The sequence below is a fragment of the Perna viridis genome, chromosome 9 (genome assembly GCF_037379345.1).
Source record: "Perna viridis isolate PV_CMFRI_1.1 ecotype Kerala chromosome 9, ASM3737934v1, whole genome shotgun sequence".
In the NCBI taxonomy this organism is placed as follows: domain Eukaryota; kingdom Metazoa; phylum Mollusca; class Bivalvia; order Mytilida; family Mytilidae; genus Perna; species Perna viridis.
In genome coordinates, this window is record NC_142453.1 from 32904912 (window position 1) to 32928926 (window position 24015).

Consider the following 24015-nt stretch of genomic DNA (forward strand, 5'->3'; position numbering starts at 1 on the left):
TCTTCATGCTGATGTGACCACTGATTTTCCGATTATGACATTATAGCATGCAAATGCTATATTATTACCACTATATACTCACGCTTCAATGAAAGAAAGAGGTTTGCCGCGCAAGAAAACGTCGAAAAACCACCATTTCGTTTGAAATGCCTATACGTAGTCAGGACCGGTGGTGTAATATCTATTTTGTCAAATTTAATTTAGGCTTGAATTGATTAAGGATCGGAATTGTATTTTGCACATGTGTGTTTATGTTGTCTAGTGTATATCAGTGATAAAACTTTGTTAAATATTGTTGTGCCATATGAATAATTTGCGGGAAAAAATATTAGAAAAACTGCTTACTTAAGGAGAATGAAAGGAAATATAATAAACAAATAAGCAAGTAAATATTTCAATAGAATTTTTTACGTTTTTTCATTAACAAACGCAAAAGTGAGTTTATTTCAATTATTTTTAATTGTTATGGACGTTTTTAGGCAAAAACTAACCGCACATAATCATTATCAATATATGAGATAAATATAATTAAATCGTTTCAGAACATCGATATATATATAATGCCCTCAAGTTGTTTCCAAGTAGTTTTGTGTAGAATTCTCCCAATTATTTCAGATCATTCATGCGTTAAATTCACCCAGGCGGCTTTTGAGAACCCTTTCGAGTACATTGACCGTGAAGTAACAGCTCAAGATATAGCGCTCTATACAAAATATCTAACCGGAGAGACTGAAACAAACGAAAACCCAGCTTTAAAGGTAAAACTATCAAAATGGTGCCAATAAAACAATGGGTTGAAGAAGGAAACAAAATGATGAAGAATATTGGGACTATTTTATATCAATGACTATGCAAACAAATTTATCCAAAGTATGAAATAAATGTATTCAAAATACTGCACGTTTTCGAATTTTCATTTTTGTCATAAGTAATAGAGGCCTGTTTCATTATGTTTCAATCGATTATACAAATTTTGAAACTAATCACTACAGGTTTTGTAATCTCATTTGGTGACTAAACAATTGTCATGATAGAGAAAGCTCATTTAGCATTTAGTTTGAATCTTCCTTTTACTTTAGTTATATTGTTCATTTTTTTTTCATCTTACTTTAATGTTGTATTGGTCTATTAATCAAGATAGCAACTCCATAACTTTATACAAGATTTTAATGTTTCCTCATTAATTTATATTTAGCCTACTGTTAGACCAAGTATCTGGGCAACATACAAAGCTGAACAGTTCTGGAAGAGAAGTTCAGTTCGCCATGTGTCATGGAGATATATGGCAACGAAGGCAGGCTTTGTAAGAATTTTTCCCGGCGTGTCCTTACAAAAGACGTATGACCATGAAAAAAGAACGTGGTGAGTTGACTTTTATTTCACCCATTTTGACTCTTGTGTGGCAACGCAGATTTATACAGTATATAAACAGGAACTAGCCATTAAACCAGGTTGTACCCATTATTTCACTTTGAAATATCAGAAACAAGTCAGGAGCGTGTGTGCTGATTTAATTTTTCCAGCTCATGCACTATTTACTGTCCCTGCCCGATACATGATATTAAGTTAAGTCATTCTGTCATGAACTTTACTTAATGGTTACATAATCATATTAATATTTTTTATATTATTATGTGTCCAGTCGGGAGTAAAATAAATAAAGATAACATAAAACTGTTAAACAGGTATACAAAAGACATTTCAAATTAAATAAGGTATTTTCTGGGAAAAGTATTTGCCTCTATGTTGAAAAATAATAGTACTATTTTTATTTATAGACCGTGAATGTATTAATACTCTATGTTTTTAAATATTCTTTATTCTACAAAATTTGTTATTTCTTAAAGTTCACTTAAACAAAAAAAAAAAGAAAAAAAAAGAAAAGAAAAAATATAATATAGTGAAATATGTGTACTTAAACTTGCTGCATACTAAAACATTGACGAAATGGCACCTGATGAAAAAATATTGTTTAATATAAGAACTTTTGCTAAAAATAATAGTTTCGTATTTTGTATTCTAAAATAGTTTTTTTTCAGTTTTTTTTTCACTGTTCAGTTGCGACTATAGAAAATGTTTCGATTGTTAAGTATCAGTGAACAATATTTTTTTTTCAAGTTGAAGATCATATGAATCGTAAAGTAAAAGTCAGTAAAGATTGATAACAAACGCATTGTTTCATTAATATTTCAGTAATTGTTAAATTATTGTAGGTGGCGGCTTGCTTTATCTCACCCTGGAAAACTTATTCTCACTACACCATATGTTGACGCCTGGGGATCAGGCATTGTTCTGTCTGTTATCCACACCATTTTCAAGAGAGAGTAAGTAAAAAGGCTTGTAAGTCTCTTTTCGATTATTTTTTATCCAGAATTTCAAAATTTGATAGCATTCAAAACCAATGCTCAATTCGTATTTTCTCCGCTTCATTGCAATGCATTAATTGAATGCATAGGTATGAGAAGTTCTTTTTGTGTTTTTAATAAATTTCTTATACCCCACTTTGGAAGTGGGGGTTTATAGTCATTGGGATGTCTGTCCGTCTGTCCTTCTTTCCTTCTATCTTCTTTTGTTCCTTCTGTTACACTTTGAGGGCCAATCTCTTTTCCGTAACTCGTTCTACACCACTGAATGAAATTGAATAACATGTTCCCAATGGGCGCCTCTTATTTTAGGTTCTAATCCGAATAAATTTGGGGGTTTCTTATTGCAAAACATGTCATCAGTGAAAATTGGTACATAGGGGGGGACTCGTCTCTAATTCTTTACTCATTCTGTAAAACTGAATGGAATATAATAAGACTTCTTGTGCACCTCCTATTTTAGATTTTTATTCAAATCAATTTGGTGGTTTACATAGCAAAACATGGACATTGCCATGAACTTTCTCATTTAAGAATGTGGGACATGGGGTCGCATCTCTTATTCTTTACTCCTTCATTACCCTTGAATGGAGTTAAATGAATTAAACTTTCACAGAATCTTCATAACATGTTCCCATTGTGTACCTTCTATTTTTAATTTTGATCCGAACCAATTTGGTGTTCTACGTGAAAAACAAACACGGACGTTGTCATTTGTGAATATGGGGACATGGGTGACCCCTCTCTTATTCGTTACTTCTACTACAGTACTGATTGGAATTGGATGACACTTCACTGAATCTTTGTTACATGTTCCCATATGCACATCCTATTTCCAACTTTGATTTAAACGATCAATATGAATGTCAAAAGTGCATGTCACCAAATGGGGGAGTGAGGTATCAAGTTTGTGAGCATTGCTTACAAATTTTCTAGTTTTTACAATATTTGTCAATGAATGCTTGATTTTATTCTTTGATATGTGAAAATACATCAGTTTTCCGGTTTTTTTTTTAAATAAAACCTCTTGTAAAATATGTTTTCGTATATGTATATTATCATATATAATGTAATACATTCTTGTTTTAGTACAAAGACTGTCACAGCAACGGTTGGAGCAGATTTACCTTTGGAGTATTTCAACTGGTTCATGAATGAAGTTTATCCAGAATGTAAACAAGCGACTCCCAGGTTAGTCTACCAAATAGAGCCTTAAAAATCAATTATAATTATGCAAAAGCATATGGACAAACAAAAAATATATTTTGAACAAAACTACAAACGCGGACTATTTAAAGGTAAAATTGATTTCATATATAAAATCAAATGTGCATGGAAGGTAAAAACCTGATGAATGATAATAAATTTCGAATAAAATACAATGGCATTAAAACTTAATAAAAATTCAGAGACTTTAGAGTCTATTGACATGATCTTAAGGTTAATATGGAATATATGGAAGGAAGACGATTCTCAATGTTGACAATGAAATGAAGTGCAATCACATATATAAAAAAGGAAAAAATCCGAGACAGCAAACAAAACAAAAACATATAAATAAACTTTAATAAAAAAAAATCGAGGGACATTAGGTAACCCCAAAGTGTAAACATGAACTGTTCTACCAGCAGCACACGTCTTATTTTAAATATGTATCATCCAGTAAGCGTCAAGTTCTGTGCGTTGTCTATGTGATATTATATTGGATTACAAATTGTCATTACCCTCGGCCTAGTAAGACCCTCAGATCAGCCAAACAAATAGGTTGTAACATAAATTGGCAAACAAATACCGAAGAATAAAAACAGATGGACAAACTATTATGTTGCTCCGAATATTTTTTTTCAAAGGAGTAGGAAATATTTTTCATTTGTTTTTATTGCCATACCATTAAACTAACCAGTGTTCTGTTAGAGTTAAATATGTAACTTGTTTCGTATTCATAAAATCAAATTATCCGACGTCTTATGATAACAAACCTATTCAAAACTAAAGTTCAAATGAAATTGTAGATAGATTATAAAGACTTCAAAAATCTAAACAAACAATCAAACAAAAAAGTTTAAATAAAACTACAATAAATTGATTACATACTGGCTGTAAGAATTAGAACAGACATCATACTGAATAGGTTTATGACAAAGACAACCACAAGTGTTGGAACAAACTACTACATCTGGACTTTTGGTTTCATTGTAAATCCTATCGAACTTCTTATCGAACATATCAGATAATTTAAACATTTAATTGCCTTTAATAGAAAAAGAAGTTATTTGCTCTTTCAGGTTTAAAAATCAAAGAATATATATAAATAAAGGTTCCTGTAATGCCTTCCGGAATTATTTTTGCAAACACGTTTTTGTCTATACCCTAGCAATATTAAAAAGAAATGTAATCGATGTTTTGTTTTACAGATGCATGATTGTAGACGACAGTGGATTCATTGTAATGCATCCACGGTTAAAAGACACAAAAAGTGAAGCAGAATTCAAAGAACCTAAACATATAACAGTTGAAGCAAGTTTTTTTCTAGTTAAATTAAACAGAGGATTTATTTATTTTAAGATCTAAATTAATCGACAGTTTACTATCTATCAGTAAAAAATACGTCTGTTGAATTTCTTCTGATAGGTACACTGCAGAAGTTCGTGGGGTACTAATTTTCGTGATTTTCGTGAGAAGGCAAAACCACAAAATTTGGTTTCCATCGAAAATGAGATTTCCATTCATGTGTATATTAAAAATCTAGAAACTACGAATTCAAGAACCCACGAACTTGTGTTTCTTCCCTTATCCACACAAATTGGTATCCACAAATAAAAATACTTTCATAATATACCTTCCGTTTTATTTTTAAATATTTTGACATTTCCTTTTGAATGTTATATAGAGTTTATCTGTTCGGTATTTTTTATTGCCCTTCATGGCATAAACAAGTCTTCAACAGGTCAAAGTTAAATGCAAATTAGTACAGTACATGCCTTGTAAGATTGTTCACATCCTGTATAGCAAGCCTAAAAGCAAACGAAGTGATACATAGGAAGCGGTTATAGGTCTTCAAAGGAGATTGCGGAACGAAGCAATTCAGAAACAGTATTGCATTCTTGGATTATTATTGCTCATGGCGTTCTTTATTGGTCAAAACGTTTTTGAAGACGCTGCGACGACGCAACGTTATTAACAAGGACGAATTTCCGGTCCAAATTACGACATCCGTTACCTTATTCTTTACTTCAAAGAAACTGTGCAAGCTATAGTTAATAAACTCTTTACCTATTTTTACATATTTCTGTTGCAAGCAGTACTGTTCAAATCATATTTTACATTATATATTTCAGCATTAAGTGTTCAAAATGATTATCATGTCCGAATGTTTTAGGATTACAGACTTATTGAATTAACTATTAATTTATGATAATTGGTATACAGTAAAAAATACAATTATGATTAACCTTACAGTTTTTATAGACATTTCACGATTGTGGAAATAGTGTTCCTTTATATTTTATTCTTATAGGAGCCATTGATAGCAAAGAAAATGATGGGGGAAGGTTTGTTAACAGATGATAATGATTGCCAAGATTTATCAGAGAATATAATTCTGAAGTCATTTAGAGTGAGTAATACAAGTTAAGAATGAAGAGCCTTGCTAAAATGTAAACAGCGCTGGCGATATCGTTATTTTGCTGTCGGGTATCAAATTAAAAAGGAGTTTAGCTGCACCATGAGGTGGATCAAGGGTTTCATTTAAGAGGGGTGTAAATAGATTTTAATAAATGAAATGTGTTGTGAAGTGGTTAATTCAATTCGACATTTTGCTCCCCATGAAGGCCGTAAGGCCGAAAGTTTGGGTCTCACTTTCTGCATAAATAATACATTTTATTTGTAATTTGTTTGTATTAAGTTCACTGTTATGTTTTAAATGTAGCTACTGTTCACTTATTAATTGTTCATACTTAGATTTACTTTGGCATTGAATTGAACAAAAGTATTTTCGGAATTAGGAGGGGAATACGCCAGGTCTTCCCCATATGAATTCGAGCCTACATACCTGGAATCTACAGTCAATTATCCAAGGGACAAAAACAAAGAGCACAGAAACAAAGTGTCGCGTTACTATCACTGTTTCTGCTTAAACAATGACTACAACAACGAAATATGAACAAACAATCATACGAACGAACAAGGAAAAAAACACAAATTAAATAAAAATAAAACTTTTTTAATATATATAAATAAAAACTTTGGGCACAAATATGACTACCAATAATGCAAGTTCAGATTAAGTTAAACGCATAATATAAACAAAATCAGTGAACAGTATATATATTTCTGTCTTTTACTAGGTTAAGATGCGATCAGATACACCAGACGGGCTGGTCTTCGGGGAAATGATAGAAATTCGCCCAGTAAAAAATACAAACGTATTTATTATAAGAGCAGATATAATAAAAGATAAATCTTGTTGTGTACGTATCTGCATTTGACAATAGAATCAATTATTTTGAAATTTTTCATTCTACCTTGTATTGAGACGAATACAATAATGTCGCATATATAAGCCTTATTTCCTCAAGTTATCATTACATGCTATCTTTTGCGGTATTGTTTAAATGAAAAATCTTTTGAACTGTTTACATCATTCAAAGTTTAAAAAAGTTCCTCCATCGTGTAAGTAGTTGTCGGTTATATTTTACCTGATTCTGTAAGATACTGAAATCAGTAACAATTAATTGTTACATTCAAACCATGTCAATCACAGGGTATTTAATGTGCCATAAGTCAAATTTGACTAACATATAGTACCAGCCAATAAAATGCAATAGTAATCAAAGTAACTCAGATTCGTAGGGACAAACATAACAGGGAAACAGACACAAACAAAATAGAAAATGAAATATATTCAAAATGTCACGCACAAAGAAACAAAAGTAAACTAACAGAGATGCTCATAAAATGTTAAGTCCTGATATAATGCGTCTGACCAAATTTGTAATTGAACAGGATGAAACCAAAAGTCCAGATGTAGTAGTTTGTTCCAACACTTGTGGTTGTCTTTGTCATAAACCTATTCAGTATGATGTCTGTTCTAATTCTTACAGCCAGTATGTAATCAATTTATTAAAGTTTTATTTAAACTTTTTTGTTTGATTGTTTGTTAAGATTTTTGAAGTCTTTATAAAAGACAAACATGCAATATAAGATATAACCTTAAGCGAAACACCCATAAATTATCTATTTGCTCAATAGAATATGCCTTGTACTGTACTAACCTGACATGCTAAGAAAGAAGTATAATATGCTTTCACAACCGCAACAGTCAACGAGAAAGTGCGTCTCTCCACTGAAACACATAATTATGACTCAGGGAAAACTAGATGTCATTTTCACCGAATAACACGAGCTTAAACCGGAAATAACTACTCTTGTAAAAAGTGTTTGTTATGACTTGACCGGAGATCGAAACAATGACATAGGGGGCAATTCATTTCTTTGTAAAATTGAGGCACAAAGAATAAACAAAATAGATGTGCAGTATTTTATGCATTAGAAAGCCTGTTTTCTCTTTTGAAGGACGTCCATTTTACCATGTAGTTCCAGAATACCTGACACGTCTGGTGTGAGTGATCCGGATGTAACCACGGGATTGAAAGCTTGTTTCACAGCATCGTGTTCCTCTAAGCAAACTCAAACGTAAGTAATGTTGCTATGCATAATTCTATACTTTTATTTTTTCCGTCTTTGCTTTAGCATAATTTATTTTGTCAATACTTTGAATCAATATTTCGATTACGAAAATAATTGTCTTTATAAAACATATACATGTAAATCGTATCTATATTTGTATAGATCTGAAAACTCCCTGTAAACGATTTAGTTTTTAATCTTGAACTCCCTAAGTAATTTGTTCTAATGATGATGATGTGAGGTCATTTCCATAAACACGTATACCTAAACTTACAGCATTTTTATGATTGATATTGCTGTATTTCCTACATTAGCGCTTCATCAGTGGACACACACACCAGATTTTTCATACAATTTAAATGGTCATTGGATAGAAAATGTATTCCGAGTATCATCGATCATACAATGTGGATGCTCATGGCTTTTTCAGAGACTGCTACAGTGAGACGGAATGTAGTTGGTGTGAATTCACAAGTACAGGTAAAGATCTGCTTAAAAACCCCTGCTGTCGGTCAAAGGAACAGTGTACTTTTGGGAAGGTTAAATCAGAATACAGTAATACGTGTGGTAAGTTTGCAGTCAAAGTCTGTACGAAAAATTATTAACGTAAATCAGCACGGAGTCATTACGTCTTCGTTTGTCGTCATAATTTGCGTTTACAGTAACTTTTACGACATGTATTTACTCCGAAAGGTTATCTTTGGTAGAACTGATTCCATAAATCAATATTTTAAGGGAATATATTATAAATTTTAGATAGGACACAAGTATGATTGGATGAAAATAAAAATTATTGAATTGGATTCAGATAAACTTACCATTCCATATACAAATGTAATATTAAAAACTGTGAGTATTTGATATGATTTGTTTTCCTAACACAGTGGATTTTTTTTTATTTTGTTTTAAACATTTCCTTTCAAACGTCTCAAATTTTCTGATTAGGGCAATTATCCGCCGCTTGAATGCACTTTGAAAAGGGGAGATAACTCATGTCAGATCAATAATTTATAAATATCTTCCCATAACAGTTTCCGTTATAGCGGGGAAGTCTGACTTGCTTTGTACTTTGACATACAGTGGCATACATAAAATTTAAAACAGTAATAGATATAAGTAAAAACGCTATCAAAAATAGCATCAGAAGTGGAAAAAAGCACACATTAGAAACTATCTGATCAATGTCAAAATGTATCTAAACAAGCACACCAGCAACGTCATACAAGAAAAAGCAAAATAAAATACAAAAGGAGCATTGCTGAGACATGATGCGGGCGAGTATCTATCTGAACCCATTTGCAGGCGTATTTGGTTAAACCTCCTCGCGATGTAAATGATATAAGTTAGGCACAAGCACAAGCCAAGCACCGCACTTATACATTTTTCTAAATTTGTTAAGTAATTAAAAAATGGACAGTAGCTGAAAGGAGCGAGATAGGATACAATTAAGCATTCAAGATCAAGATACTGTGTTTTTTTCTTTGCTTATAAACTGCATATTTTAATTTTAAATCAATTTGAATATTACTTCCACTTTGAATTCATTTCCCCGACTCATTTCTGCGGAACTGTCTGATAATTATTTCGGTTGGTTGGACGTATATCGTTAGTCCCTAACTGCGAATCTATCTGATATTTATTCCGGTCGGTTGGACGTATATCATTAACCCCTAATTAAAGAAATAATGATAACACAGCATTATCGTTGTATGTATAAGAGTAAAAAATTATTCTTATAGTTAAAGGGTCGAGTAAGTATACAGGAGTGTGCTTGACTTTCAACAGAAAATACGTAACTAAGGGTTAAAAGGTTCTACTGCCAATTAACATAGCATGACATTTATAAAGGCTTGCTTACGTTTGATTTTCAGTAAACCGTTTTTAAAGTATATCAATCTGTTTTTCAAGATTTTCAAATACATCATCTACACTGCTAACATCATAAGACAAACTATTTCAATCTGCTAAACTCTAAAATAATCATCTTTTTGTAAAGAAGGCAGTCAAATACTTGACACTATAATTTAAATTGCAACCACGTACTGGTTTATATTTATATTCAAATCATCAATAATTCTTACAAATGTTTTAGATAGCTGTAATTAGAGTGCAGACAAATAAATATTAATATGAAATTAAAACCTAACAGTAGTTCATCAGTATCCCTTTAAAACTTGAAATGGTTAGATGTATTTGCACAATTTGTGTCATCTTCAGTTTGACTGAATAAATTGACGTGTAAAGTAGCAGTCATTGTAAACATCATGCAGATTGTAATGTTATATACCCCAAAAGCAACATATTCTTACTTTTGTAATTTGTAAGTTGTTTTGTGGGTCTATATGATGAGATGTGTAGTCATTCATTCTAATCGGTCTGCTCTTAGGATATGATTCACAATGAAAATTAAATACTCTCTACTGTGTTTCATTGACATTTTAAAACAGAGTTAACCCCGTTAATTTTGAATTATATAGTACATTATATAGTACATTATATATTATTTATATATCCAATGAACAGGGGATATATAAAATGCCACATGTTAATTTCTGTTTGTTATAACATTTTTAAACAAAATATAAAAAAAATAAAAATATGTAGGCTTTCAAACATCACATTTCGCATGATTCTTAGCTGGAATACTAATTAAACTATAAGGTTGGGAATAATACGGTTTTTTTTTAACTACTTTTAGTATCTTATGCGATATTTGATCAAATATGGTATACGAAGCTTTTTATCAGATTGTATACTTGTCTTTTTTTCATAATTAACTGTTTACGTGTAGCATATTCTAGTGAGGCAAACTATCTTACATCTGCAGCAATACCACGTGGTCACCAACGAAATTTCTGTAGTGATTTATTATATATCTGTGAAAAATGTTACATCATATATAATATTGTTTAAAAAGAAAATGATATATTCATTTCTCCAAGTTTTTAGTGGAGTCCGAGTTGCTCATTTGCTTTTGTTACTTTGTATGTATGAATGTAGTTACTTTATGTTCTTTGTTGTGTATGTCTGTTTTCCATGTCTGGTCTTTGTCCCTGGATTACATTCTTTTGATTACGGTTGTAACTTTGGTTTCCTTGATTACTCATCCATAACGCATAAATCAGTTTATGTAACTAATGTTGCTATAACTTGCATACGGATCTGAATTCATTTTTTTTAAATTGTTTTATAGGAGGTAGACCTATGGCAAAGTACATAACTCTTGAAATCATTGATATGTTTGTATCCTATACAATTTTGCCAAAGCCTATCAAGCTTTCATTTGAAATAGAATGAAATCAATCCAAGTTACTTTGATGCTTACATGAGATTGACATAAAATGCTGAATACAAACATTCGAATGATTAGTAAGTGTTGTGTCACTTATCTTATATCTACCTCCTTAAAATAAGTAGGTTTTTATATGTATTTTTTTTATTAAATTTTATTTTTTATTTAAATTAAATATGTCAATTTGTGCTTGGATATGTTTGATTTTCTTATTTAATGTCATGTGTTATATTTGTATGTTCGGTAAAAACTCATTAGAAATTGTTTTGCAATGTTTAATGCCATACATATTCCAGTAATATTTTTATGTTCAATAACTGGAAATATGAACAGGACGTTTACCACATCCAATGTCGAACTGGGAATGCTTCACTAGAGTATTGGTCAATTGATAATTTGGAAAGAACTTTATCCTCAAACGTTTGGCGTTACCGCGTATAATTTAGCTCAGGTGGTCAAAGGGGTCATCAGAGCTTCTGCCCTCACTTAGCGTCCGTCGTCTACAATTTTTCAAAATTATTCTTCACGAAACAATGGAGCCAATTTGAACTAAACTTGGAATGAATGTTACTTCGGGAGTTCTGCATAGAACTAATATGGAAATAAGTAATCTGTCAAGAAACATGACCCCGTTACTAAAAATACAACATAAGGGTACAACAGGAGTTTTTGCAATAATCTTACATAGGTTTCCCATTATGAGATCTATCAGTGGTTAGATTTTCGTGTAAATGTGTTAAGCCATGTTGGGGTAAATGACTTTTTTTCGACCTTTTTCGACATTTTTCATGTTATTTTTGTCAAAATAAATCTTTTCGTATGACACTACAAGACCAACTTGAACTATACTCAGTATGAATGTTCCTTATGGTGTTCTGTGTAGAACTGGTGTGGGGATGTGTGATCCGGCAAAAAAATATGGCCCCCGTACTAAACATGGAAGATAAGGGTCAGGCAGAGGTTTTTCGCAGATATCTCCCAAACTGTTATGTTATGCCAAATTCTGACATGGATAAAAGTATTCAGCATGATGATACCTATCATTGGTCAAACTTTGTGTAAATGAGTTAAGACATGTTACAGTTATTGCCCCTTTTCGACTTATTTCTTTTACAAACTCTTCTCGTCTGACACTACTAGAACACTTACAACCAAACTTGATGTGGGGATTTTTGATAAATAAAAAAAAAATAGCCACCGTTACTAAAAAAATAGAGCATTCAGTTTTTCTTAAAATGTTCAGCATGATGATATTTGTCTGTGGTCAAATTTTCATCTAAATCTGTTTAACCATGTTGGAGTTATAGACCTTCTTCTACATCATTTTGCTATTTTGATGTTATCACTTTATACAAATTTCTCTTCAGAAACTATTTGACAAAATTTAATAAAAATTGATATGATTGTTCCTTAGGTATGAGTGTTATGACTTTCTGTTAAAAAATCTTGATCGCTTTTACAAAAATAGAATGTTGCGTATCGAACCAGGTGAGCGATTCAGGCTCTTTATAGCCTCTATCTATATTTATTATTCCATGCAAGTATTTGTAGAGGTTCGTAATGAAGCTTCATGATTCCATATATGAATTTAAAATATTAAATGGTAGTTTCTGTTAGAAAAATGCAAATTATATATGTGATACACCCCAGAAAAGGTACAATCTTGTAGTTCTACATCATATTTGATGAAATGTAAAGTTATTTATTCCAATGTATTGTATTTCAGTTTCATTTACTAAGTTGTAACTCTTGAGTTTGAGTTCTACAATTATTTCTATATAATTCCTGTTTCCTACGACCAAGGGTTATATGAAAAAAATCACATTTGAATTTCTATTTATTATAACATTTTAAATAAAATATCAAAAACAAAAATATGTAGGCTTTTGAACCATGTTTTGCATGATTCTTAGCTTTAGTGCTGCGTAATTACCTATCAATATATGATTAAAACTTCTTAATTAGAAATATCACTAAAACCTGTGTGTTTTCAAATGTAATTATGTATAATATTTATAAAGATCACTACTTAAAATAAAACAAATAGAAAATCTCTATATCTTAACACCATTCTTGCATATTTGTATTATTACAGACGCAACAACTACAATAGAACCAGTAACACCAGACAAAATCACAGGTGGTCTTACAGAAGTTGAGAAAACTGCCGCAATAGCCGGATCTTGTCTTGCAGCAGGGATATTATTGACTATAATATCTATAGGATTGTACAGAATTTGTAAAAAAAACCGTCTCCATAAAGATCAGGCAGATCCATATCTATCGGCAATTCCCGGGGAGGAATTAAAAGATTATTGTCACACAAGGGAGCAAGAACAATTTGATGAGCCAATTGATGAGCCCTTTCCAGGATCACATCAAGTTGCAGAACCTAATCCATATATAAATCCTGGGTTACAGTCAAGTACTTAATAAGATTGCTCATCATGGTTGTGTTTATAGTACATTGTGCTTCTGTAGCACAAATAAGGTTTATTAAAACAAAGAACAAATGTGTAAACAATTAACTATTTTGAATTATTACGCGTATATCAATTAGGGTGTATTATAATGATGTCCTCATATGAAAAAAAATAATTTGCGTTATCAAACTACAATCTCCTGCCCAAGAGGGGGGCGTATATATTCGTTACTTCAAAGCTTTACAACTCTGCCACACTCAGTAATCATACCTGCCTATTTTGACAAATTGGTTCGGTAAACGGAAATAATGCTTTCTGAAAAGTTTCACTCGGAGTAATTCTTAGTAGTACATCAGGAAACGGTGATAGGAAGTCTGCGAAGGAGATTGTGTTTTGCTCCACATATATGAAGTTTTTGGTATATGACTGTGTGTGTTGGCTAGCAAATGGGCGTGGAAATATATAAGTAAATGCGTAACATCTTTAATGACAACAACCAGAGAGTCCAGAGATTCCAGAGAGTACATTTCATTAGCTGAACAAAAAATATAGATGATGTTGACGATGTTGACGATATTGACGATTTACTGAAAATAGAAAAACGAAATACAATGTACCTATGTCGTCAACCAAGAAAATAACCAATCAAAACAAAAAATACAAACACAATAGTAATACAATATCAATAGAAAATCAATAGAAAATGACACAAAAGCATGAAAATACAATATGTAAAAAGAACTTAATTAAGATTTAATTAATTAAATCGCTATTAAGCTTCACTGAGAAAATAATTTATCGATCGGCACCCAACATACAGTGAAAAATTGCGGTGCACTCGAAAATCAATCTGCCTAACATTAAAATTAAAGTCAATAAACCTACAAAAATTATATCTAATTATCAAAATGTATGTAATTAACCATCGGAAGTATATTTATACAAAGATAAAGTAAAAAACTCACCAAATTAATAATATTTCCACCAAATCAACACAGAAAAACAATCGTGAAATTACAACGGAAGTACTCGAAATAGTAAACAATAACACTGGATGGAAAAGTGATAATCGAAAATGATGATTAATGATATTTGGTTTAACGGTGGAAATGAACTCTACATACCAGCCCCTTAATTGTGAAGCATAGCGAGCAATTACAATAAAACAAAAAAATATAAACCAAAAAAAAAAAAAAAATACAAGAAATACCCTCACAAAATAATCAAAGTGAAAATGTCAAAATAACAAATGAAACATATCTCAAAATGTCCCTACTAGGTAAGTATACATAATACCCTAAACTAGTCTAACTCTAAAATTGTACACAGTTTGTCAATCGGACGGGTAAGTATGGTTGAACCAATCTTACCTTTGACTTGACGAACTAGTCCATTACGATCAGGAATCAATGAATGTACAAGTCCCATAGGCCAAGAATTTCTTGGAGAGTTCGAATCAACTACTAGAACTACATCTCCAACATGTAAATTTCTCTTAACATTGTTCCATTTTTGCCGTTCTTGAAGAATTGGTAGGTATTCACATAACCATCGACTCCAGAATAAATTGGACATGTACTGAATTTGACGCCACCTACGTCTGCAGTAATTGTCAGTCGTAGAAAATAATCCAGGAGGAAGAACCGGCTTGCATTTCATCAGAAGCAAATGGTTTGGCGTTAATGCTTCTAAATCGTTCGGATTGTCAGAGTTCATAGTAATAGGTCTGCTATTCCACTTCACACATCAGTGTATGTAGACCGTCATCGTCTAGAACTTGTTCCTTGATCACACTTGAAATTACTCTCCTGATACTACGAATCAACCTTTCCCAAATACCTCCGAAATGGGAACCACTAGGAGGGTTGAATTTCCATTCAACACTGTTTTGAAGCATCGAACTTTCAATCTGATGTAAATTCCATTCGTCAATAGCTTGTTTCATTTCCCGTTCCGCACCAATGAAATTAGTTCCGTTGTCAGATCTTATGAGTGAAACTTGTCCTCGTCGAGAAACGAATCGTCTTAGAACGTTAATATACGAATCAGTGTCCAATGATGAAGCGATTTCCAAATGAACTGCCCGACTGGCCAAACATGTAAATATCACTCCGTGACGTTTAACTCTAGATCTGCGTTGTTTAACCTCAAAAGGTCCAAAATAATCCACACCGACTCTAGTAAAAGGCGGATCGTCCGGTAACACACGATCTTCTGGCAATTCTGCCATTTTTTGCTCTCCAACTTTAGCACTTACACGACGACAATTTACGCACTTGGAAATTATCTTTCTGATGGCGGAAGGAGCACTAATTATCCAGTATCTTTGCCTCAACGCTGACAACATATGATTACGACCACTGTGTTTCAAAAGAATATGAAAATGATGAAGTATCAAATTCGACACGTGATTGTTCTTTGGCAGTATAACTGGATGTTTACTGTTTTCTGGTAAGTTTGAAGAATGTAAGCGTCCTCCGACACGCAATAAATTTCCATCAAGAAAAGGATCAAGAGTTCTTATGCGACTGTCCTTGTGAATTTTCGGATTTCCTGACTTCAAAGCACCAATTTCCTTTCGGAATGCTTCTCGCTGCACAATACTTATAATAGTGTTTTCGGATTCTTCAAGATCTTTTAAAGTCAGTTTATGCCTAATCCTGTGATCTGCTCTTGTCTGTAGTTTACGCACACGCTTCAGTAATTGCTCTTTCACTTTTATTATCCAAGCTACGGCACGTTTTAACTTATACCATGAGGAATAATGCTCGAAAAGTTTTAACATAATGTCAATGTTTGTGTTGTTTAGTCTTAACACAACTGTAGCAACTTTCGCACGCTTTATTTCTCGATCTTCCGTGTCGATGTTCCCGAGATCTTCTGTAGGTAGACTAGGCCATTCACCCGGATGCCGATTCAAGAACGCCGGTGCGTCGATCCAATGTTTTTCTAGCAAATCGTTAGCAGATGCACCTCGAGACGATATGTCTGCAGGATTCATCTTCGTATTACTATATCTCCAATCACTAATATTCGATCCCTCGTGAATAACTGAAAGTCTATTCGCTACGAATGTTTGAAATCTAGCGGTTGTGTTGTTGATATACCGAAGAACGGACATACTGTCAATCCAGAAATACGAATGGTCTATCGGAATTTCGAGTTCACTTATAATCATCTTGTTAGTCCTAACAGCGACCGTCGCTGCCGTAAGTTCCAACCGGGGAATAGTAACTTGCTTCAATGGCGTAACTCTAGCCTTGCCCATTACGAATGAACAGTGAATTTCGTGGTCGACATTTTCAAGTCTGAGATAACTTAATACACCGTAACCCGATTCGCTGGCATCGGCAAAATTGTGAAGATGAGCAGATAACACGTTTCCGAAATCGGGTGGTTTGAAGCAACGAGGCACACTGATGCTAGAAAGTCTCGACAAATCGTTGTACCAAATCTCCCAGTTCTGTAATAGTACGTCGGGTACCGGATCGTCCCATGCCAATCTCAACTTACATAGTTCCTGAAGAATAATTTTCGGTCTCAAAGTAAGCGGAGCCAAAAATCCCAACGGATCGTACACACTACTGACCATTGATAAGATTCCTCGTCTGGTTTTCGGTTTGTCTTGAAGAGATATCTTAAACTGAAAAGTATCGGTTTCAACACACCATTGAACGCCTAACGCTCTGTCGATCGGCAAAATCTCTTGATCTAAATCAATGTCCTTCACTTCTTTGGCTCTATCTGATATCGGTATCGATCGCATCACATCTCGACTACTGCTAATCCATTTAGCTATCCTGAATCCACCTCTCCGAAGAAGCGCTTGTAAATCCTGAACTAACGTAATAGCACCGTCAACTATTTCCACCGATTTAAGACAATCGTCTACGTAAAAGTTTCTCAATACCGTATCTATCACTTTATCATTGAAATGACCTCTGCCTTCTTCTGCAGTTTGTCTGAGCGCATAATTGACACAGCTCGGTGACGACGTGGCACCAAAAAGGTGAACGTTCATTTGATACTCGATCGGTTTCGAGTTAGTGTGTCCATCTTTCCACCATAGGAATCTTAAGTAATTTCCATCTTCAGTAGGCACGCGCACTTGATGGAACATGGAATCAATGTCACCCATTATTGCAATGTCATCTTGCCGAAATCTAATCAATGTTCCAACGAGACTGTTCGTAAGATTAGGACCTTGAAGTAAGCGTTCGTTTAATGACGTACCTTGGAATCTTGCCGCACAATCGAAAACCACTCTGATCTTGTTCTTACGTGGGTGATACACACCGTGATGTGGTAGATACCATACATGACCATCGTCCTTTAACAAATCTTCTGATGATACCTCCGACGCATATCCTTCACCTAAAACTTTTTTCATGAACGTTACATACTCATCTTGAAAGTGTTTGTCTTTTTCAAAACGCTTAGCCAGTAACATCAACCTCTGTTCTGCCTGCTTACGATTATTCGGCATCGCGTTTTCGTTCGACTTAAACGGAAGGTCTATAATATAATGTCCATTTTCGAGAGTTATCGATCTTGAAACATTATCTAGAAATTTACGGTCTTCTACGGAAGGCGAATTGACATCATCAATAGTCCTTTCACAAAAGTCAAAGTCAAACTGATTGCGAATTTGATCTTCCAGCGAAACGTCTATACGATTCTCGGACACAACTGACGCACTGATGCGATTGGCTCTGACGAAATTATAAGAAGTATTTTCATCTCTAGAAACATTCAACGGACCGTTTATTACCCAGCCAAGCACAGTCTCAACCGCGAAAGGTCCACCATTAGCACACGGTACCACACTCCACGGCTCCATTGCACGAGGAACATTAACTCCGATTAAGAGTCCAACGTGATCGTTACTAATCCTTTGTAATGGAATATCACGCAAATGTGGCCAATTTGAAATGTCACTTACTGAAACGATATCACTACTAGTAACTGGTAATTTCTCCTGTGAAAAAATAGTCGGTAAGGATATAACATTATTACCGTTTAAGTCACTGATTTCCAAACCACTAACTACGTAACAGTCTTTCACATCCGTTTCCGTCTGTGTCATTGTAAGCAAACCGAGTTTCGTTTTCTTTCCTTCGACATTCAATTCGCGCATGATAGTTTCTGAGCAAAACGTTGCGGTACTGCCACAGTCAAGAAAAGCGTAAGTTTCAACAAACTTGTCACTTTTCGCACATTTAATTCTTACTGGTAATATTGGAAGTGCCTGCTGGACGACATCTCCAGCCCCTGTAGACGTTGCAGAACTAGTAACATCTCTAACCGAATTGTCATTACAAGTTTCATTTACTTTCTGTTTACGTGAATCGACGTGAAGAATTGACGGATGACCCTTTTTACACACGGAACACGTTGCCTTCTGACTACATACAACCTTCTGATGACCGTATTTCAGACAACCGAAACAGAAACCTTTAGACTTGAGAAAATCGTATCTGTCTTTAAGAGACTTACTTGTAATTTTGTCGCACATCTTCAGTGAATGACTTGAGTTTCCACAGTAAACACATGGTTTCGAAAATGCATTAGGTTTTGAGTCCGTACTATCGTTACGATCATTTTGAGAGTTAGATTCAACTGACGTGGCCAACGTTTTACGACTACTATAAGACGAGGATTTCGATTCTTGAAGTTTCTTTACCGACGAGGGTGTACGCATAACGTCTTTACCGTAAATAGGGTCATTAGCCTTTTTTGCTTCTCTCTTAACGAAATCTACAAGTTGACTAAATAACAAAGTTCTTCGCTGTGACTTTGTTTCATACACTATATTACGCCACTTGTCTTGTAAATTGAACGGAAGTTTTCGAACTAGAGTTTTCATATTGTCCGAGTATTCTAACACCCTGACCTCATCGACGTTCTGAACAGCATACAAACACTCGGTAAGAAATATCGAAAAGTCATCTAACGCTTTGGGGTTATCTTGCTTAACCACGGGCCAATCTAAAGCCTTTCTAACGAACGAATTAGCTATCACATCCGGCTCACCGTACCTGTCCTGAAGTTCATTCATTGACGCTGTATAGCCTGTTTCCGCATCCAAGTGAGAAAATCCTTTTACAATACGATGTGGCTCTCCAAGGGTAAACTGTAACAAGTAAGTTAAACGTTCATCATAGGAAGCCGTATTCGATTCAATTCTAGCTTGAAATTGTCTCTTAAATCCATTGAACAACATAGGATTGCCATCAAATTTCTGTATGTCGATTTGCGGCTTATTAAGCTCGCGGACTATTGAAATACTTTCTGACGGAACGACAGGTGTGTTTCTATTTACTAAGTCGTAGTTCTTCACCCTAGGCGTACACTTACTTGGAATCCATTCAGATGCTTGCGGATTTAAACGTGACGTTTCTTCCTGTACATACGTTTTCATACGTGTTGCCTCTGATTGTCTAGGTTTCTGATTGTAAGATACTTCAGTTAGATTTTCATGTCTATTGAGTTTAAATTCTAACAAATCGTCGTCTCTCATACTTTTCTCCAGCTCCTCTATCACCTTTGATTTAGCGTCACTAACTTTAAGCTCCGTTTTTATTTCCAATTCTTCTTCTTGAATTTTAAGTTTTAACTTAGCTTCCTCGAGTTGTTTCTTCTCACTTAACGCTTCGGCTCTTGCTAGCAATTCTACCTTACGTTGTTCTTCCATTAACTTGGCTTTGGATATATGACTTGCATTACTAGATCTCGCACTTCTGTGGGACCTTGCACCTGAACTCCTGTGCGATCTTACGCTCCCGGATCTGTGTGATCTCTGATCATCTTGAACTATATGTTGCGGCGATATTGTTTTCGCTTTATTCAATATAAACCAGTCCTTTGCTGATTGATTTGTTGATAGAAAGACTCGATTTTTATCCTGGAACGAAGCATTGTCTACTTGTTTATCGTTCAAGTCAGTAAAAATTGCTTGGTACTTATCATGTGTCTCTAGTAATTCCTCGTATATACCTATCCACTTAGAATACACTGGTCGGACCAAATCAACGTCTCCTGGTTGCGATATCAATCGTTCAAGTTCACCACTTAGGATTGTCAATGATTTTATAAGACGAGTACGTTGGTTTCTATAAAGATTCATGGAATACATCAATCCCTTTTCCGTAAGCTTTCTTTCTCTACTAGCTTCTACTAAGTCTTCCGTATTGTCATCCATTGTCACTTGATAAATGATTAATTTGTAAATAATGTGTTGGCTAGCAAATGGGCGTGGAAATATATAAGTAAATGCGTAACATCTTTAATGACAACAACCAGAGAGTCCAGAGATTCCAGAGAGTACATTTCATTAGCTGAACAAAAAATATAGATGATGTTGACGATGTTGACGATATTGACGATTTACTGAAAATAGAAAAACGAAATACAATGTACCTATGTCGTCAACCAAGAAAATAACCAATCAAAACAAAAAATACAAACACAATAGTAATACAATATCAATAGAAAATCAATAGAAAATGACACAAAAGCATGAAAATACAATATGTAAAAAGAACTTAATTAAGATTTAATTAATTAAATCGCTATTAAGCTTCACTGAGAAAATAATTTATCGATCGGCACCCAACATACAGTGAAAAATTGCGGTGCACTCGAAAATCAATCTGCCTAACATTAAAATTAAAGTCAATAAACCTACAAAAATTATATCTAATTATCAAAATGTATGTAATTAACCATCGGAAGTATATTTATACAAAGATAAAGTAAAAAACTCACCAAATTAATAATATTTCCACCAAATCAACACAGAAAAACAATCGTGAAATTACAACGGAAGTACTCGAAATAGTAAACAATAACACTGGATGGAAAAGTGATAATCGAAAATGATGATTAATGATATTTGGTTTAACGGTGGAAATGAACTCTACACTGTGCATGCTCACATTTAATTATTCCATTTCATTTATCATTTTTATTTATGCTGCTTTGTCAATATTTCGCACATTTCACCGTTCACTAATATGAAATAAAAATCACCATGAAGATGTAGCATTTATCAGGGGATATTTAATAATACAAATAAATAAATTATTTCTTTACTGTGTTATTTGGAGTAAAAAAATCTACTACAGATTTGCTACAAATTTAACTAACATGCATGTTTACAAAATGTAACAGTCATAATAGTCGCATGTACTAATAGTGACCACTTAATCATTTGCATTTATATAATATCTACAGATATTAAACAATATTTTGTGATTTTTATTGTACACTATTTGTTTTTACTCATTGTAACACGTATACAGCATACCAAAGTATGGAATATGCGTAAAATAGGTATTGATTTCTTCATTTATGATTGATATTTTTGTATTCAATACAATGTATAACAAACAAAATTCAATTAAACTATCTAAACTACACTTAAAATAGTGTTTTAATGAAGTTTAATTCACTGCCTGATTTTTACGGAGAATGGTACTGTGCCAGTTATTCCAGATTGTATATGGAAACTATTGATGACTCCGGATGTAAATATTTGTAATTTTGTGAAATACTATTTACATATATATTAACAAAATACTATCGTCTTTCAAGTATCACAATAACTTAGGGTAGGTGGACGGTAGAATGCTTCCAAACTACAACTGTCCAAACAAAATAGACAAAGTCGAACAAGAAAAAGCCTAACTGAGAATGATGTGTTTATTTGATGTATTTTATTATTTCAGTTCATTTTTTGACCACACATTAATGGGGGTGGTTGAAGCCTTATAATATTAGTTTAACCCCCCGTGCTAACATGCGCCTGTCCACAGTAAGTAAATGTTGGTCAACAATGAGTCTTTGTGTCGTTATTTTACATTCTTAGTTATATTTTGAAAAGTGCCATCCTCCTGTTGTATCGTGGATTGTATTGTTGTCAGGTCCTTACGGAGCACACTTAAGGTGTTTACACTTATTGAGGACCTTTAGGTGATGTCTAAAAGTATCTTCTATTTTGTGTTTAGGTTGTACTCTGGTGATTTGTCACCTTTCACCATTTCTATTTAGGTTGTACTCTAGTGATTTGTCACCTTTCACCATGTATGGTTAGGTTGTACTCTGGTGATTTGTCACATTTCACCATGTCTGTTTAGGTTGTACTCTGGTGATTTGTCAGCTTTTACCATGTCTGTTTAAGTTGTACTCTGGTGATGTGTCACCTTTCACCATGTCTGGTTTTTTTAAGCAAAGTTAACAGAAGACAAAGAACGCACAAACATCTTACGGTTCCGTCTAGTCAAACGTCTAGACATATATCTACTGTTGAATTGATGTATAATGCCATCTCCTTTCAGTTCTTATTCTTTCGAGTCAAGTAAGAAATAGTAAACATTTTTCAAAGTTTTAATTTTTTCCTACATAAAACTAGAATGCATTTCGTTATTGTTTTAAAATTATGATGTCTGCAAAAATAGACTCGTGATTTCTCCATGAAACCAAATATGAAACCAAATATAACAAGAATCTTCCTCCCGTTTGAATGAATTACTGTAACGTTTTTTTTTTAGCTTTTTTTTTGAAAATGGAGTCAGTTGCCTAAATCAGTGAATAAGGCCAAAATAGCGCACTACAGATGATATTAAATGGAACAAATTCAGGGAATTTATTGAGGTTCATTTTTCTGTTTGTATTTTATTGTTTAGTTTTGTTCTTTTTGTGATCTCGGTCTCGGTGGATCCCCCTTCTTTGTTTACATCTTCGATATTGATGCTACTTCATTTACTTAAGGCGACAAATTATTGCTTGAGAATAGTTAATATACTGTCAAATCAACACAATCTTAGTCAACTTGAACTTAGTCAAAATTAATTTTTGACAAATGTTTCCATCCATTTTAAGGTTTTCCATTCCACTCACTTTTCAGTTATCAAATAAATAGCGCATGTTACGAGCAGCACTCAAGTATACGTCCGTATTTTTTTTAAATTAATTTGTTTAGAATTAACCCTAAACACTTACTAAATTTATACAAAAAAAACAAGAAAAATGTATCCAAAAAAAAAAAAACTGATGCAACGAACAATATCGTAAAGAGACAAGACTACCACTTTTAGATATACTAACTCATCAGGACCAACAAAGTTCAACATGATTTTTCGTGCGTTTCGTTTTTCAGTGTATACATTCTAGTTCCTTTGTGCTCTGTGACTTGCATTGTTCTTCATCTGTTTTTATTTCTATGTTTCCGGACTTGTTTTGTCCATTC

The 24015-nt window shown here is 33.5% G+C and overlaps 2 protein-coding genes across 4 annotated transcripts in view; one reads left to right on the forward strand and one right to left on the reverse strand.

The window, feature by feature from the left end:
* Positions 1–22193, forward strand: part of LOC148607882 (VWFA and cache domain-containing protein 1-like) — a 48666-nt gene extending 26473 nt beyond the window's left edge. For 2 of the 3 annotated variants that reach the window (XM_088547107.1, XM_088547108.1), the window contains 12 exons: positions 616–758; positions 1196–1362; positions 2214–2324; positions 3453–3554; positions 4778–4880; positions 5881–5979; positions 6710–6832; positions 7368–7468; positions 7938–8057; positions 8482–8618; positions 9791–9802; positions 13439–22193. In XM_088547107.1, the coding sequence (XP_088403233.1) occupies positions 616–758; positions 1196–1362; positions 2214–2324; positions 3453–3554; positions 4778–4880; positions 5881–5979; positions 6710–6832; positions 7368–7468; positions 7938–8057; positions 8482–8618; positions 9791–9802; positions 13439–13776 (1556 nt within the window). In that variant the 3' untranslated portion in view covers positions 13777–22193. The remainder of the gene's footprint in view (positions 1–615; positions 759–1195; positions 1363–2213; positions 2325–3452; positions 3555–4777; positions 4881–5880; positions 5980–6709; positions 6833–7367; positions 7469–7937; positions 8058–8481; positions 8619–9790; positions 9803–13438) is intronic. The other variant, XM_088547109.1, reaches the window with a different exon arrangement.
* The window catches only part of LOC148607876 (uncharacterized), a 184396-nt gene that overhangs the window by 126893 nt on the left and 33488 nt on the right, over positions 1–24015 (reverse strand). The gene's annotated exons all lie outside the window — the stretch shown is intronic.